The sequence below is a fragment of the Tenrec ecaudatus genome, chromosome 16 (genome assembly GCF_050624435.1).
Source record: "Tenrec ecaudatus isolate mTenEca1 chromosome 16, mTenEca1.hap1, whole genome shotgun sequence".
NCBI classification, from domain to species: domain Eukaryota; kingdom Metazoa; phylum Chordata; class Mammalia; order Afrosoricida; family Tenrecidae; genus Tenrec; species Tenrec ecaudatus.
Window position 1 is genome coordinate 24,470,067 of NC_134545.1, and position 18,210 is coordinate 24,488,276.

Here is an 18,210-nt window from a genome sequence, read left to right on the forward strand (position 1 = left end):
ATGAACAATCTTCACAATGTGAATGAAGCTCACAAACATAATGCTGAGGAAAAGCAGTCAAACACAGAAGAAAACGTACTGAGTAGGAAACTAAAACACCCCTGGATTTCTTAGTTCTAGATTCCTAAAGCATGGACATGTGTGATGCAAACACAGTGAAGGCTTGCTTCCACTCCCCCTAGAAATAGTTCACTTATCACACACCCTTTGTCTGGTTAATGGTTCTGATCCAAAAGGATAATAAAATCTCACAACCCCCTGATGAAAAGCACAGGTGGTATCCTGGGTTCTCTATTGGGATGCTAACCAAAAGGTCTGCAGTTTGAACCCACCAGGTGCTCCACAGGAGAAAGATGAGGCTTTCTGCTCCCATCAAAATTTAGTCTTGGAAACCCAAAGGCGCAGTTCTACTCTGTCCTATAGGGTTAAAGTGGACTCGATGGTGGTGATTTAAAAAAATATTTATCTCCCTGATAGGATTAACTGGTTACTGGGCCCCTGGGCCAAACTACCAAGGTGCTATCTCCTAGGTATCTACATAAGATTGTTAAGGACTTAATTTTGTCCCCCGCCAAAATATGTGTTGGTATTCCATCCCTTAGAAGAAGTACAACCAGAAAGTTCCTTAAATGCAAGGTTGATAAGACCCTGGTTCACTTATTTTAGCTATGTCACCATAAAGGATATCATGGCAACAGATGTACAAATGTGCTTGACACAATGGACAGATGTATGGATTGTGATAAGAGTTGTACGAGCCCGCAATAAACTGATTAAATTGTTTTTAAAAAAGGATATCATGCTTGGTAAAGGGCCTGGGAAAATGAAGGAAACCCTCATTTTGGGAAATAGATTTATATAATGGACTCAAACATATCAATGATTATGAAGATGGAGCAGGATTAAGTAATTTCATTCTTTGACATATACATTCATCATGAATTTGAGTCAACTCAACAGCAACTAACAGTGATACCACTTATGGCTGTACTACCATGTAGCAATGTTCTTGTTGTTAGGGGCCCTCACGTTGGTTCAGACTCACAGTGACCCTGTAAACAACAGAACAAAATGGTGCTGAGCCCTCGAACCCTGACAACGCTTATGCTTCAACCTATCGTTGTGTGAATCTATACTGCAGAGGGCTTTCCCCTCTTTGCTGCCCTTCTACTGCATAATGACCTTTTCTAGGGAGCGGTTTCTCCTGTTAACACGTCCAGAGGCTGTGAGACCCAGCTTCACCATCCTTGTTTCTCGGCAGCACTCTAGCTGTACTTCTTCCAAGACAGTTTTGTTTGTGCTTTTGGCAGTCCAAGGAACTTCCAAGATTCTTAACCAGCACGATTCAAATATATTGATTCTTCTTTAGTCTTCCCTATTCAACTTACAGCTTTCACATGCATATGAGGTGATTGAAAAATGTCATGGCTTGGGTCAGGTGCACCTTAATCTTCAAAGTGACATCCTTGCTTTTCAGGCTTGGGTAGCAGATTTACCCTATGCAATGGATTGCTTGATCTCTTGATTACTGCTTCTATGAGCATTGATTGTGGTTCTAAGCAAAAGGGAATCCTTGACAATTTAAATCTTTTCTCCATTTATGATCATGTTACCTATTGGTCCAGTTATGAGGATTTGGGTTGTTTTTTTTTGTTTTGTTTTTACATTAAGCTGAATTCATACAGAAGGCTGAAGTCTTTGGTTTTCATCAGAAAGTGCTTCAAGTCCTCCTTACTTTCAGCAAGCAAGACTGTGTCATCTGCATATCCCATCCTCCAATCCTGATGCCACATTCTTTTTCATATAATCCAGCTTCTCTGATTATATGCTCAGCATACATATTGAATAAGTGTGGTATGAGGATATAACCCTAGCACACACCTTCTTGATTTTAAACCATACAGTAACCCCTTTTGTTCTCACAATTGCTTCTCAAACCATTTATAGGTTCCACTTAAGCACAAAAGACATATTCTGGAATTCCCATTCTCAATTCTACCCATAGATTTTTATGGTCCACACAGTCAAATGTCATTGTATGGTCAATAAAACACAAGTAAATATCTTTCTGGTATTCTCTGCTTTCATCCAAGATCCATCTGAAATCAACAATGCTATCCTGAAATACATCCTCTTCTGAATCCCGCCCCAACTGGCAGCTCCCTGTCAATGTACTGCTGCATGTGTTGTTGAATGATCTCCAGCAAAAGTATATTGTATGTCATATTAATGGTATTATTCCCTAATTTGAGCATTCTGTTCAGTCATATTTCCTTATAATGGTACAAATATGGATCTTTTCCAGTCAGTTGGCCAGGTAAGCTGTCTTCCAAATTACCATGGATGAATGAGTGCTTCTAGTGCTTCATCAGCTTGCTGAGACATTTCAATCGATATTCCATCAGTTCCTGGAGCCTTGTTTTTGGCTAATGCTTTCAGTGCAGCTGCACTTCTTCCTTCAATATCATCATTTCTTAATCATATGCCTCCTCTTGAGAAGGTTGAATGTCAACCTATTCTTTTTGATACAATGACTGATTTCTTTCCATCTTCTTTGATGCTTCCTGTATTGTTCAATATTTTACCCATAGAATCTTCCCATTTTGAAACTTGATGCTTGTATTTTTTTCTTGAGTTCTTTCAGTGTAAGATATGCTGAGTGTGCTTTCTTTTTGATTGTCTAACTCTAGCTCTTTGCACACTTTGTGATATTTTACTTCATCTCCTCGCGTTACCCTTTGAAATTTTCTGTTCTGTTCTTTGACTTAATTTCTTCCATTTGCCTTCGCTACGCCACATATATTTCCCCTTCATTTAAAAAAAAACTGAAGTGAGTTCGAAATAGGTCAAAAGGGGAATCAAACAATATTACATTTTTAATCTATATTTGCCACAAGCGACTTTGCACTGTTGTCTGGTAATAAGGCTCGTCACATTCCTTGACTAAGAGGATTTACCCATCTGAAGCTTAATCTATGTGTGGAACCTGCAAATGAATTTTGGGCGGTCACATACAGCTTTCTGTAAACCAGGCATTCACAATTTAAGCTCTGATACCATTCCCTCCTTTGGATTTGGATTTTACTATTTACAATCTTTGACTCACACCAGCTGGTGTGCTACTTCATGTGGACTTAGTTGATGGCTTGCTTAGATGGCTAGTTGTTTGATGACAAGCCTTTAAGACCCCAGACGCTATTCTTTCTGAAAGCTGGGCACCATATAGTTTATTAGTCACACTTTTCGATAACACCCATATCTTCAGTGATATTTTCATAAGGGTGAACACCAATCAGTCATGTCATAAGAACGAAGTGTTCTTAGATTGGCGCTAGAAATATGTGCTAGCCCCAAATCCATCTAAATGATGGTTTACATGACCAAAACCTTGGTGGAGTTCATTCACAAGGGCCTCAGATTTAATCTTTTGAGCCCACGTCCAAATGGTGACTGGACGAAAATAGCGAGTAACTTTAAAATGACATCAATTTCCCAGACTACACTACCTGGAGGTTTTAATACAGCTATTGTCAGATTACTTAGTAAGCAAGGTAGACACTGCTGACTTGTGTTTCAACTAATCGGTAGTGAAATCTTCACATTGTTTCATATAAAAGATTGTGCTTCCAGGTGTGGCCGGCTTAGCTCCCTCTCTCCCCTAAACCCACAGCACCTTCCTACAGAATCAGAACTTCAAGTTTACAGTCCCTGGGACAGAGTAGGCAGTAAGCAAGGTAAGCATAGGTTTGTTTGTGCTTACTTACTAAGCTGCAGTGAACAGCTTACACATTTTCCGTTTCTTTGATGAGCCTCATGTGAAATAATTAGTAAATTGGCACCAATAAACCCATTCTTGCTTTGGTTATTGGGTAATCCGCCCCTCAAGTGCACAAATCTGTATTATAAATTTGCGTACATCATTATGTATATACAAGAGTGATAACAGCTTAAATGTGTTAAGATGTAGTTTTAAAATATGCCATGATTTCTGTAACCCAGCTTGGCCTTTAATTATTCTTCAATCAAAGCTAAGACTCGGAAAACATAAGTGGGCCTGTGGATCTCTCCACCTGGATGAAGGAAAAATATGTGCTTGCCTTTTGCCCTATTTTATCCCCTTAAGAACAAGAGAACGAAGGAAACCATGGCTGGCAGCGAAGCAATAGGGTGGGTTTGGACGACGCTAGCAACCGTTTCCAAGACAACGCAACCGCAGCTCACCCCACATCCAGCAAGGCGCAACTTTGCATCCCAGAAGGCACTGCGTCGCCCCTGAATGGTCCTCCTGTTCTATCCCAACATGCAATGGGGCCGAACGTCTACTCGGGGTATGTCGAGAAATGCCTAACCATCCGCCTGCTTTTAAATATTACGAGATAGGATCACCGGTGGGACAGAACTCGGAAGAGAGGCCGTGATGATTTCCGCAGCTCATCCAGTTGCGAATGTCTGGCGGAAAGCCCTACTTCCCCGTGGGCTTGCTTTCAGGCACATCCTTGGACAGCCCGCGCAGACGGGCGGCGTAGGGGCCTTGGGGACTTAGACCGGAAGCGTGCGGAAGTCGGCGGCGCTGTCCGCGCGGCTCCTCTAACGTGGAGCGATGGGCGGCCTGGAGAAGAAGAAAGTGAGTTGGAGGGCTGGCAGGGTGCCCTGGTGGGGTGCTGGGGGTGACAGCTGGGGCGGAGGAGCGTGTGGGTCGAGCCTTTTCCCGGTCTTGGCCCCTCGTGGGGACAGAAGCGGCGCAGACCCTCGTGAGGGGGAGGGGGCGTCCGGGGAGCGGCGAGCACGGCAGCGCGCATCCCCGGGCGACATCGGGGAACGCACCCGAGCTGCGCAAAGTGTCACTGAACGCAGCTCGAGCCGAGGACGGGTCGTTTCTGGGGGATCAACACGTGGAGACCTTCGTCGCCCAGGCTCGTTGCACTTGGTACTGCAGAGCGCCGCGGGGCGGAGCGGACTCCACGTAGATGGAGCCATGGACAATTTAGTTGTAGTCCTTGAATTCAGTTTCTACTGGGAGAGGTGCGACCCCAAAAGTAAACAAGCAAATGAGAGACTCACAGGTGGTTCCTGTGACAAAACAAATGAAGAGAGGAAGCTGGCGATTATCAACAGATGCTCCTTTTAGGCGGTGGTGTTTTGGCAAGCCTCTCTGAGGCGGTCCTGCTGAAGCAGAAGTGTGAAGGAGTAAATCTAGCCTTGGATGGATTCTGGCGCAGGCGAATGCTTAGTAATCCGGCCTGTCGGGAATCTCCAAAGTGCCAAGACCCGTTGGTTGGGGAGGGGATGGAAGAGGCTTGTACATTTTGATATGTTTACCACCACACCCCTGAGTTCTCCCTGATGGTTGCCAGGAGCACCCCCCAACCAAAAATGTCTGTAGGCATTGTTAAATTTCACCCCTCACCCAGAACCAAAATCACCTTGGTTGAAAACCACTCATCTTAATTTTTAAAGGCGAAAGTCTGGCGACACAGGGCTTTAGAGGATACATTTAATGAAGACAGTTCATCCTGTGACCCTGGAGACCCGTCTTTCTGTGCTTAGGACTTAGCATCGACCTGCACCAAAATACGCAATACGTGAATGTCTGCAGGAAATTGAGAGAAGGGCCTTTCTGAGGCGAGAATGATTCGTGGTCACACTCCAGTGGAGCCTCGAGATTTGTCTCTTTAGAGCTGGTCTGTCTTGAGAGGAGGCCCTTGCTGCCCTGCGCAAGGTAGAGCTTGTTTGGGAATGGCATGATTGGTCAGTATTTTAGAATGCAGTACAAGGCACTGCTACTCTTGCCAGGGATACAGAGATGTGAGGGTGAGATAGGATCACATTGTAGTACCACAGGCATCCCCTTGGAGCAGGTAGAGATGAGATCTTTTGTCTTTTCTGCCCTCTTAGCATCTGGCTTATGCTTTGATTGTAGTAGAGGTCTTGTTACTGTCACATGGATGAATGAGTGAGGACAGGGAGGGGCTGTGTGGCCCACCGCATACAATCCTACTTTCAAGGGAGCAAAAACTGGTTGTGAGGGAGGGTATAGCATGTATTACAATGACTTATGACCTTCTAAAGGCCCACACTACTTAAATAACTGGTTAATCTGTGGTATTAAAATTACATGGGGCTGAGGGACTGGGGAATAAGAAAGCCGCCCCCTGTGCCCCCATCAAGTCAGTCCACGGGAGCAGACAGCCTTATTGTTATCTCGAGGAGTGGCTGGTGAGCTTGAACCTCCAACCTTGCAGTCCAAAGTGTGTCTGACAGCACCACCAGGGCTCTAGAGCAGCATTTCTCAACCTGTGGGCTGCGACCCCTTTGGGGGGGTTGAACGACCCTTTCACAGGGGTCACCCGATCCATAACAGTAGCAAAATGACAGTTATGAAGTAGCAACGAAAATAATTTTGTGGTTTGGAAGTCACCACAACATGAGGAACTGTATTAAAGGGTCACGGCATTAGGAAGGTTGAGAACCACTGACACCTAGAAGAGACCTCTGTGGGTTACCGAGACTGTAACTGTTGACTGGAGTAGAAAACCCAGTCTTTTTCTTACACCACGGCTGGTGGTTTCGATCTGCTGACCGTGGGGATTGCAGCCCAATGCATAACCACAAAGTTGAGAAATACTGCCTTTGTACTTAGGAGCTTAGGCTCTGGAGTCAAGCTGGTTTGAATACTAGCATCAGCACTGAAGAAGCCATGTGACGTGGACACGTTATTGAACCTTGCTCAGCCTCTCATAAGGATCCTTGGTGTCACGAGAGTTAAACCTTCAGCTGTGAACTGAAAGGGCATCGGTTCAAACCCAGCAGCCACTCCATGAGAGCAAGACCAGGAGAGCTATTCCTGTAAAGATTACTGCTGTTCTGTTGGGTTGCTATGAGTTGGATTCAACTCAGTAACGGTGGGTTTGGATTTGGGTTTTTGAACCCTTTTCCCCGTGTGAAAGGGAAGGGTTGGGTGCCTTAACATGGCATTCACCCCACAGGGCTTTGGAGAGTAAATGAAGTAATGTATGGAAACAGCTCATCATAAGAGCCAAAACTTAGAGAGAGCTAATAGTAAGTGCTAGGCACAGCACCTGATACATAGCCACCTCTCGGTCCCCGCCTCATGCTCTCCAGATGTGTATGTCCTCTGTATTCAACTTCGAATCAGTGCAGCCTCTCTCTCTCTCTCTCTCTCTTCTCTTCTTTCTTTCTCTCTCTCTCTCTCTCTGAGGTGGGCTCCCTCCCAACTCAGCACTTCCCATCCCAGCAACCGTTTTCCAGTCCTTTTCTGGAATATTAGTTGCCTCTGAAACAAGGCATGCCCAGAGCTTGAGTGTCAAATGTCAGCCACTGAAAGTTTGACTAATAAAGACTTGTTTTCTTCCTCCCCAAGTATGAACGAGGCTCTGCCACCAACTACATCACCCGAAACAAAGCCCGGAAGAAGCTGCAGCTGAGCCTGGCTGACTTCAGGTGAGGTCTAGAGGACTGCAGAGGATCCTCCATCCGGGTGGCTGGGCACTCTACTGTCGCCCTCTTTCTCCTCCAGCTGACTTGGCCAGGCCTGGTCTGATGGGAAGCTGGAAAAGTGGGTGATGATGCATCCATCGCTTAGGTCATCAGAGGAGGGGTCGTTTGGCTGGGGTGTGCCACCCATCTCCCTGCAGACGTGTCCTCAGAGAACCAATTCCAGACTTTCCCCATGGCCTGCAGGCCTTGCAGATCTCCTGTGATGTCTCCAGCCAGCCACCTAGCCTACCTTCAGCCCCTCAGCCATGCCCAGTACCAGGCCCTTCTCAGGATGTTCTTCCTCCTCTTTTTAAAATCTCTTGATTTTAACTTTTAAAAACAATGTTATATTCTCCCAGTTCTGGATGCCAGGATTCTGAATCAGTGTCTACCATGTTGAGTCTCCCGGGCACCTGTCTGCCAATCCCTCTCTGTGTGTCCTTTCTTTGCCAGGGCAGCCGGTATTCTACCTGTCTGTTCTATTAGCTCACTTCTCTGGTTGCTGTTCTCAGAGCCCTAAGACAGTCCCATGCCTCGCTTATAGCTTCTGGAGACTTCTAGCCATCTCTGGCATTCCTTGATGACTAGCTAGCCTCTGTCTTCACATCACGATCTTTGTCCTATGTGATTAGGGCTCTAGCATGATGCCAAGTTATTATCTCCAAAGGCTCTTATTTTAAAAACAAAAAGGTCATTCGTACGTACAGAGGCCTGGAGTCCAACATACCTTTTGGGGGAACCCAGTTCAATCTGTAATAAAGGGTGATAGGTAGACATAAGCCAGCCAGTCGGTGTTCTCCCTTCTACGTTGTCCATGTCTGACACCCCTTCTTGGTTGTTGCTGGTAGGGGTCAAATCTGTTCCCACTTGCAGGGACTGCGTGTGTGTCGGACAGAGTGAAACACTGCCCCGCCCCGCTCCTTCCTCACCATTATTAGGTTTGAGCCTGCTGGGTCCATCATCTTGTCCAGGGTGGTTCTCTTTTTTGCTGACCCCCTACTTTCCCAAGCATGGTATTCTCCAGGAATTGGCCCTTCCTGAGAAGCTGCTCAAAGTAAATGGGATGGTGCCTCACCCCCCTCGCTTCTCAGGCACATTCTGGCTCTAATAATTCCTCCAAGACAAATTGGTTTGTTCTTCTGTCCGTCATTCTCCGGTCTTCTGAAATGTCCCTTCCACAGCTGGGTACTTCCTACTGCCCCTAGTGAAGAGGGCACCTGCCTGCCCATCCCTCTGTCCAGTGTGACCTTTCTGGTGCTGTGCCACAGTGGCAGTGTGTTGTTTACTGACCTCCATGAATGTTTTGTCTTCCAGGCGGCTATGCATCCTGAAGGGAATTTATCCTCATGAGCCCAAACACAAGAAGAAGGTTAACAAGGGTTCCACTGCCGCCCGCACCTTCTACCTCATCAAAGACATCAGATTCCTCCTCCATGAGCCCATTGTCAACAAGTTCCGGGAATACAAGGTGGGGTGTGGCCTCCAGGCGGGGACCCCCTGATGGTGACTTTAGGCAGATTACTTAGTCCATCTGAGTGAGCCTGGGCAGACAGGAAGAACATCCTGCTGCAGGAAGGCTGTCGGGAAGAACCTCTGGCCATCTGTGTGGAAGCTGTTGTCAGGCCCTTGGTGGCTGGCTGATTGTCCTTGGCCTGCGGCTGTTTTCCCTGGGTTGGCTAGGGAAAGTTTGGCCTCCGAAGCCCTGATGGTATAATTTCACAAGCTCCGTGTACTCCCTGCCAAGAGAAACCACTCCTACCATGAACCTTTCTGAAATTGCTCTTAGGAGGCTAAGCCTTTCTTTCCAGAAATAGAAGCCATTAGATGCTAATGTCCCACTTGGGAAAGCAGAAAACTATTAACGTGAAACGCAAATCACTGAAAGTGGACCACCTGCCACTGGCCATGCGCATACTGGAGGTGTCGGGCGCCACCTAGAGGCCCTCAGAGGCTGGCCAGGGAGAGTGTATCTTGCTGCTGGGTTTTGCGGCTGTTATCTCACCAAGTTGGAAGTTTTCCAGCTCTGCTGCTAGAAGTCCTGGGAAGAAAAAAAGTTGATCTGTTTAGGGACCTTCTGGCCTCAGCTTCGCTGACCCCTGTGACCCAGCCCCTCACACCACAGCTTGTTTGTGACTGGACCCCTGACCCTGTCCTTCCTCAGAGAAGACAAGCTAAAGCTGGGCTGTGTAGCCTCCCTTTGTCACACGTGGGTGGGGGCGGGGGTGTATCTATGAGTGGCTATGAGGAGTACATTGATCTAATAGTTCATCCTGCTGCTCCTTGGGGCTGCCGCTTGTGTGCGCCTGGGTGGAGGATGCCGGTCAATCTAGGACACGGAGAGTCGTCTTGCCCCAGAGTTCCATCCTCCGTGCAAGAGGGAAATCCACGGTCCATGGCCCTGTATTGGAGTCTCTTCCTCTCACCCAGGTGTTTGTCCGGAAGCTCCGGAAGGCCTATGGGAAGAGCGAGTGGAACACTGTGGAGCGCCTGAAGGACAATAAGCCCAACTACAAGCTTGACCACATCATTAAGGAGCGGTGAGCCCACGCACTGCACTGCCCGGCCCTGCCCTAGAGCCTGGCCAGGGAGTGACAATGGCAAGGCCTCGCCCGAATAGGGATCTTTGGGGTGGCTGGCGGGTGGCCAGGCTGTGAGCACAGGCCTCGCCGTGCAGGTACCCCACCTTTATCGATGCCCTGAGGGACCTGGACGACGCCCTCTCCATGTGCTTCCTCTTCTCCACCTTCCCCCGAACGGGCAAGTGCCACGTGCAGACCATCCAGCTGTGCCGCCGGCTCTCGGTGGAATTCCTGCACTACGTCATCGCTGCACGCGCCCTGCGCAAGGTGGGCCCACGCTGTGGGTGGGGTCTCCTGGTCACTGACCCGGCTGCCTTGGTCTTCACTCAGCCTTCTGTTCCTCCAGGTCTTCCTGTCCATCAAAGGCATTTACTACCAGGCCGAGGTGCTGGGCCAGCCCATCGTGTGGGTCACACCCTATGCCTTCTCCCATGATGTGAGTGCACACGGCCAGGCCTGTGCTGGCTCCTCCTGGTTGGTTGGGGGTGAATTGTGTGCTGGGGAATTAGGAACATGAGTGCCTGGCTGTCCCTCTCTCCTCTGGACTTCACTCATGCTTCCGCTTTGAGGAGGAGCCCTGGGGGCACCTCTGTAAACACTGCACTGATACCCCTGAGGTTGGGAGTTCAAACCCACCCGGCTGTTCTGCAGAAGAAAGGCCTGGAGTTCTGCTCTGTGGGGTTGCTGGGTCATGGGTGACTTGTGGATACCTGAAAACAGCAGCCACATTCCAAGGCTGGTTATGAGGACTTAGACTTAGGCCCTGGCCCCCAACAAGTCGATTCCTACGCATGAGCCTGGATAGGATTTCTGAGGCGGTCAATGTGGATGGGAGCTGACATCCTTGTCTTCTTCCCAAGGAACAGCTCGTGGGTTCAACCACCAGCCTTATAGTTAGGAGTCAAACGCTTAAGGATTTTTTTTAAGTGCTCCACATGGGGGTGCTGAAGGGATGGTGGGAGCAGGTAATAGGACTGGGCACTGTCCAATTGCCAGCCTGCAGCTGATGCACTGGGACCCTAGTCCCCAGCCTGCCGCTGGCCCGGAGGGACAGTGCACTGTGACTGCAGAGGGAGCAGTGCCTAGCAAGTGCTGCTGCTTCTGCGCCCTGCTCGGTTGGAAGCCTTGGGAGCTGTTGGCAGGGTCCACTGCAATGAATGTTCAGCTGGCACCGGAACCTGTAACCAGGGTGCTGGTGGCTGCTCCTTGGTGGGCCTGCATGCTATGTGCTTGAGAGGGTAGGTGCCGTGGGCCTGGCTGATGGTGTGCTGACAAGCTCATCAGAGGCCCTAGGATGAGGCTGGGCCCTCCCTGTGACGGGTGGGAATGCATAGGGCAGACCCCGCTCTGGCCATGGTGGCTGCGGTCTGTGTAGGGGAGGGACAGTTGGTGCTCCCTCTCTGGGGAGCAGATTCGGGCATCTGTGACCTTCCCATCCCCCCGCCTCTTTCCTCTCTGGCCTGCTGCTTCCTTCCTTTCTCTCTCTCAGCCTGTGCTGCTCAGACTTCTCTTTGTGGAACTAGGCCACTGGGGTGGCGACCTCCACATAGCTGGCCCTGGGGGAAGAGAGCCTCCTTGCTGGCCAGTTCCCCACTCTGCCCCCACGGAGGCCCTGGCCTCACCTCTAGCTCCTTGGGGAGGCTTGTGTCTTACTCGGCTCTATGGGAAACAGGACTGGTTTCAGAGGCCCAGCCAACTCCTCGTGTGGAAGTGGGAGTAGGGGAGGTAGGCACCTTGTGGCCCCGGGGTGGAGAGATCTTGGGGTTGTTGGTCCACGGCAGTGGGCCAGTCGAACTCCCTGTGTAGATGGGAGCACACTGACAAGACCAGTTCTTGGAGGGCCAGGTGAGCCCTCTATCCCTTCACTGTCCGGCAAGCGAGTGCACCTCTGTGCTGACGTTGCTCCAGGGCTCTCCGGGAGCCAGGCCACCCAGCCTCTTGGGCCTTCAGGCTGTGCCTTTGTTCCTGGCTTCAGATCTGGGTGAATCACCTAGTTCTGTGCTTCCACCCCAAGGTCTCACTGGTGCCTCTGGGTGGGGCTGTCCCCTCCAAACCCCACTGCTCTTGATCATCTGGTCAGCCAGCCCCCGGCCCTGTATGAATTACCATTTCCCCTGCACCCCCACCCCTGACGCCCCTCTTGTGTCCCAGCACCCAACAGATGTGGACTACAGAGTCATGGCCACCTTCACGGAGTTCTACACCACCCTGCTGGGCTTCGTCAACTTCCGCCTCTACCAGTCCCTCAACCTCCACTACCCGCCCAAGGTAGGCCAGGCCAGGACCCCGGGACTTGTCTCTCCTCCCGGGGTGGTGGGCCTTGGGGGTCCTCTGCTCTCTGACCTTCCCCTGTTTCCAGCTCGAGGGACAGACCAGCACCGAGCTGAAGTCCAGTGAGGGTGCATACGCGCTGGACTCGGAGAGCTCCATGGAGGTGAGGGCACCTGCCGGGGCGCCAGCCGAAGGCTGAAGGTGATCCAAGGTTGCATGACCTCGATGGCTCTGGGGTGGTCGCAGGCTTTACCCACTGATGGTTCAGTACTGCCATCACTACGCCCCACCCCGCTTTGTCCTGACAGCCCATTCAGGCCCCTGCTTCTTTCCTGTAGAAGCTGGCAGCCCTCAGTGCCAGCCTGGCTCGGGTGGTGGTGCCGGACGCCGAGGAGGATGCTGAGGTGGACGAGTTTCCCACTGATGGGGTGAGAGTTCACTGCCTTCCCAAAGGATCTGGGTGGATGTGAGAGGGCACTGGGGCTGCCCCCTGGCCTGAGGGATCTACAAGGATGTTGGGGATGGGACCTGCACTCAGCCCTCCAGTCAGGTGTAGGCCTTGCCTCTTTCACGGCAGGAGGTGGCGAGCCAGGAGGAGGCACGCAGGAGGGAGCTGGAGGCGCAGGAGAAGCACAAGAAGCTGTTTGAGGGTCTGAAGTTCTTCCTGAACCGAGAGGTGCCCCGTGAGGCCCTGGCCTTCATCATCAGGTGGGTGACTGAGCGCTGGGCAGAATGCTCGTTGGTACCAGCAGGTGGGGCGGCCACCTTCATGGGCCGCAGCACTGCATCTGCGCAGTGGGGCACAAGGTACCTGAGCCTGCAGCAACACAGCCGCTGGCACTTCCCCTAGGGACCAGGGAGGCTGGGTGAGTGGGCTGGTGGCCAGGGGGTTCCAGAGAGCTATGCCCATAGTTGGCAGCTCATGCCAGGCACCCTTGGGTGCTCCCTCTGCCTAGGAGTTTCGGGGGGGCTGTCTCCTGGGACAAGTCTCTGTGCATCGGGGCTACCTACGACATCACAGATTCCAGCATCACCCACCAGATTGTCGACAGACCCGGGCAGCAGACCCCTGTCATCGGCAGGTAGGTCCCTGGCCCTCCCTCTGCCCCTCTCTGGGCACCGAAGTCTATAGCAAAGGGTTGTCTGTGACAGGCCTTGACTCACTGCTCTACCAGGTGTTACGTGCAGCCCCAGTGGCTGTTTGACTCCGTGAACGCCCGGCTGCTACTCCCTACGGAGAGTTACCTCCCAGGGGTGTCACTGCCCCCACACCTCTCGCCGTTTGTGTCCGAGAAGGAGGGTGATTACATCCCACCTGAGAAGCTGAAGCTGCTGGCCCTGCAGCGGGGAGAGGACCCAGGTGAGTGGGAGCGGTGGGGCTGGGCAACCAGTGGACAGACCCCTTGACTACAGAGGGGACACACTCTCAGGGACAAGGCAGTAAAGCCACAAGATTTCCCTGGCTTGCTTTAACTTCTGAGAAAAGTGGCAGTTTGTTTCCCGTAACGTGGCGTGAAGTAACTGAGCAAAAGGAGGCTTGGTGGGAGGTAGCAGAGCTCAGGAGTGGGTAGTATGGGGCTTCCTTAGGAGACAGGTTGGCCTCGGGAGGAGGCACCAAAGGGATTGTGGGAGGACCGCCCTGGATGGCCGGGGACGTCCGTCAGGGTGACGGGGATTGGTGCACAGGAAGAATGGGCTTCCAGGCACTCAGACCTTCCCTGGCTCTTGATAGGCAACCTGAATGACTCTGAAGAGGAGGAGGAGGAAGACGATGACAAGGAAAGTGAAGAGGAAGAGGAAGAGGAGGCTGGTTCGGAAAAGGAGGAGGAGGAGGCTGGTTCGGAAAAGGAGGAGGAGGCCCGCCTGGCAGCCCTGGAGGAACAGAGGATGGAGGGGAAGGTCAGTGGGCTGCTGGATGGGGGTCTGGAGGCTGGTGGGATTGGGAGTGCCCTGTACCCACAACATCCCCCCTGGGTCCTCAGAAGCCCAGGGTGATGGCAGGCACGGTGAAGCTGGAGGATAAGCAGCGGCTGGCCCAAGAGGAGGAGAGCGAGGCCAAGCGGTTGGCCATCATGATGATGAAGAAGAGAGAGAAGTACCTCTACCGCAAGATCATGTTCGGCAAGAAACGCAAAGTCCGAGAGGTAGGTGCCTGCTTGGCCCTTCCTAGGGCCTCTGGCCCCTGGGCCCCTTCCCACCCTAGGCCGAGTCTGCTGGGCGGGTTCTGAGAGACAGAGTCTGAACCTGCTGAACGCAGTGCCAATTGGTTCATAGCACCCCCACACAAACACACACATACAACCAGAGCCTGCTCCCCTCTTCCTCCTTACAGGCCAACAAACTGGCTGAGAAGCGGAAAGCCCACGATGAGGCCGTGAGGCGTGAGAAGAAGACCAAGAAGGCGAGGCCTGTGTGAGGCCTGCTGGCCGCAGACCCCTGATGGTTGGGCTCTGAAGACAGGCTGGACGGAGTGCCCCTCGCTGCTCCCTATTTCCCCGCCGGCCGGCTGGCGAAGAAAAACACTGTGCCCAGCACGATTTGGTGCTTCCAGGAGTCAGTGGCTGTGGGGGCAGAGAGCTAGTCATTCACTCACCCACTCTGGCTTTCTCCAGCCCTCCCCCGTGACTGGACCCAGGATGCTCAGGGTGCTGGGGGTGTTGAGGGGAGCATTCATTAAATGGCTGTAGTTTTGCAGTCGGATTCTGTGTTTCTGGGGTGGGGGAAGAGCCTTCCTCCCACATGTGGTGGATGATCAGAAGAATACAGGTTCAGCATGGCCTCACAACTAGTCAGTTTGGTACATACCAACTGCCGGCAGGAGGAGTTCAGAGCCAGCACTGGAAGCATCCAGAGCAGGGATCTGGGAAACCTCAGCCGGGCCCGGAGGGGAGGAGGAGGGCTCACCCTCCCTAGTTGAGGAACCCCCCCAGTGTAGCCTTGCGGTCCTTACAGCTCCTCAGGGCTACTCAGGAAGGAGCCTTCTTGACTGGGAGGCCCAGTGCCTGTGAGCAGGGTCCCCACCTTTCCTGAGGAAGGGCTCCAGGGCTTTGCCTCTGCACGCCCCTTACTCGAGGTAGAAACGTGCCTCCGTGGGGAGAACAGCACCCTGGGCCCCTGCTTCAGAGGAGGGGGTTCCAGGGGCTGGAACAGGCTCGGTGCCTCTGGAGCCAGACTGCCCCTCCGGACAAAGACACCTCCCAGGCCAGGGGCAGGAGCACTGGGGCAAGGCAGAGAGGGCAGTCCCCTCAAATATGGAAAAATCCCTGGCAGCTTTGCTGATGTGGAATTTTCCCCATTCCAGAGTCGCCCAGTAATGGCGGGGGCAGCACAGCTCTGATAGAGGCCCTGGGGGGCCAACTGCTTCTGCACTGCCCACAGCTGGACCAGGGCATCCCAGCTCCATCAGACATTGGCCCTCGCCTCACCCGTGGTCTTGCGCTGGGATTAAAGGACCAGGGCCAGACCTGGACCAGGAGGCAGTGCCTGGACGGACAGCCACAGCCTAGTGGATACTTTAGGGGGCCAGAGGGAGCCCTTTGTGTCCCAGTACCTGGTCTTCCCCCATGGATGCCCCATCTCACTAACTGGAGGCCCTGAACCTCCCGTCGGTTCCTTAGGCTGCCTCCTTTTCCCAGAGCCCCATGCCTCCCCCCACCCCCCATCCCAATTCCCAGGCACTTCCAGCCTCCTCCAGGGCTGGGGGCTCGGTGGCGGGACAATGGCCCCGTTGGCTCACCCAGACAAACGCGCCTTGTTGGGCTGGCGGCGGGGGCGCTGCGCATCGCTCCGCCGCGCTGAATGCGGCTTCTGTGAGTCCAGGGCGGGCACCAGGGGCCCCGTGGCCCGGGTCGCCCATTGGCCACAGCGCCGGGGGCAGGGCCAGGCCGGCGGCCGTACCTGGCCGGAGCGGGCGCGGCGGCGGGGGGGCAGGGCCCAGGCCTGGGGCACAGGGGGCCTGGCTGGTGCGCCCGCCGCCCAGTTAGCGCCCGGGCGGCGCGGCCCGCGCCCAGCCAGCTGCGCTGAGCCTAAGCAGGACAACGAGGACAGGGACCAGGTGAGTGCAGGGGCTGGGCACGCCTGGCCTTGCCTCAGTCTACCCCTTTTGGAGCCCTGGGACCACACTACCCCAGCCCCCAAGCCGCCCCATCCCTCCGTGGGTCAGGCCCCAGGTGGACACGCAGACTAGCAGACGGGATGCAGGCGCAGCGGTGCTACGCTGCTGTGGCAAAGACTAGGCGCCCCTCCTTGCTGCCCAAGGGTGGGCGACCGAGGCCAGGAGCAAAGGTGTTTACTCCTGCGCAGTCTTTCTCACAGCCACTTCCCCCAGGTTTTCCCCCATGCCCCATCTCAAGAGGTAGGATGGCGGGGCTGGAGAAACAAGTGCAGTCTGTTAATGATTAATGGGCGTGGACACAGGTGGCCTGAGCCCTGGAGGTGTGGCAGGGGTGGAGGAGGCAGGGGTGGGGAGAGGGAGGGAGACTGGGGTCTTCCCATCCCCCCAGACCTCCCCAGAAGGGGCCCAAGTCACAGCAGAGGAAGGGGCTGCAGAGGCTTGTGGGTTCGGGGGCTGCAGGTCCCTGCTCCCAGAGTCAGCACTTGGGAACAGCTGGGCTGAGTGCAATGCAGGACTGTGGCCTCTTTCAGTGGGGACCCCTCCCCAGCTGCCCAGGACAGGAAAGGGGCTACTGCCTCCCACAAGGGTGGTAGGAGAGAGCCACCGGTCTGACACCTGATCCCAGGTTCCCATGGCGACAGATGCCATGGAAACCCTCAGGAAAGGCAGGTGTGGAGGGAGAACCCAACCTCTTCCCATATCAGGGTTGAGGGGCATCCTGAGGCTCAGTGAGTTCAAGACGTGTCTGGGCCACACAGGAGGCAGGCTGCATGTCCCCGGCCCGCCCCAGGTTGCCCCACTGGCCTGAGAAGGAGGCACGGCTGCTTTCTGTGCTGTGTTATCTTGGCTGTGACTCATAGCTCCCCTTTGTACCACAGGAGGAGACACCACCCAGGCCTGCACCATCCTCACAATGGATTTTATGTTTGAGCCCATTGTTGTGGCCACTTGTTGGGGGTCTATCTTCATTATTCTAAAGGGGATACAGGCTCCAGGAGACTTGCCCAAGGTCACACGGTTCATAGAAGAGAGCATTGACTCCCAATGGTAGGCGTCTGGCCCCACCACCTCCTTGGCCCCACCTCACAGCTCCACTCCTGCTGGGCATACCTGTCTCCCTGGGGTCGTAGTCTCTGGGATCTGCCAGGGCTGGCCCCCAGACTCCAGCCCAGGAGCCCTCCCCGCTCCACTCCCTGGCTCCCAGCTCCGCCTGACACTCAGGGCCGGGTAAGAGCAGAGACAAGGGAGCCCTGTTCCCAGCTGCCACCTCGGGCTGCCTTTATCCCCGCTGCTCTCCCAGGCAGAGCCTGCCTGAAGAAGCGCCCTGTGGACAAAGAATTCGGTTTCTTGCCTGTCCCTTTCCTCAGTCAGTCCAAGGCCCTCTGGTCACTCATTGAAAGAGGACTGTGTCCCCAGGAGCCCCTCCCTTTAGAGACCGAGGAAAGGGGCAGGGATTCTCTGGGAGAAAGACTAACAGTGGCTATTCAGGCAGGGCAGCTGGTTTGGGAATGACTGCTTACTCCCCTCCCAATGGGGTCCTTCTTTGAGGAGTCCCTAACTGCCACCTCTCATGACCAGCCAGGGGTAGTTGAAATATAAGTACCATGGGGATTGCCAGGTGCAGGCTGGGAGAAAGTGGGGACCTGAGGACATCTGCCTGTCACTTTCAGGAAGTGTGGAGGCTGAAACCTAGAAATCCAAAAAGTCTTTGCTGGGGACCACAGACTTTGTCCTCCCCTACCCACCCCA

The 18,210-nt window shown here is 53.3% G+C and overlaps 1 protein-coding gene across 1 annotated transcript; it reads left to right on the forward strand.

The window, feature by feature from the left end:
- Positions 1-4,491: 4,491 nt before the first annotated feature.
- On the forward strand, positions 4,492-15,041 carry PES1 (pescadillo ribosomal biogenesis factor 1). Its single transcript, XM_075534151.1, has 15 exons — positions 4,492-4,624; positions 7,382-7,461; positions 8,812-8,965; positions 9,925-10,034; positions 10,172-10,343; positions 10,423-10,512; positions 12,228-12,344; positions 12,436-12,510; positions 12,686-12,775; positions 12,925-13,055; positions 13,304-13,429; positions 13,523-13,707; positions 14,080-14,246; positions 14,330-14,491; positions 14,680-15,041. Exons 1-15 carry the CDS (start codon positions 4,601-4,603, stop codon positions 14,761-14,763), a joined length of 1,767 nt encoding a protein of 588 aa, XP_075390266.1. The 5' UTR covers positions 4,492-4,600; the 3' UTR covers positions 14,764-15,041.
- Positions 15,042-18,210: the final 3,169 nt, after the last annotated feature.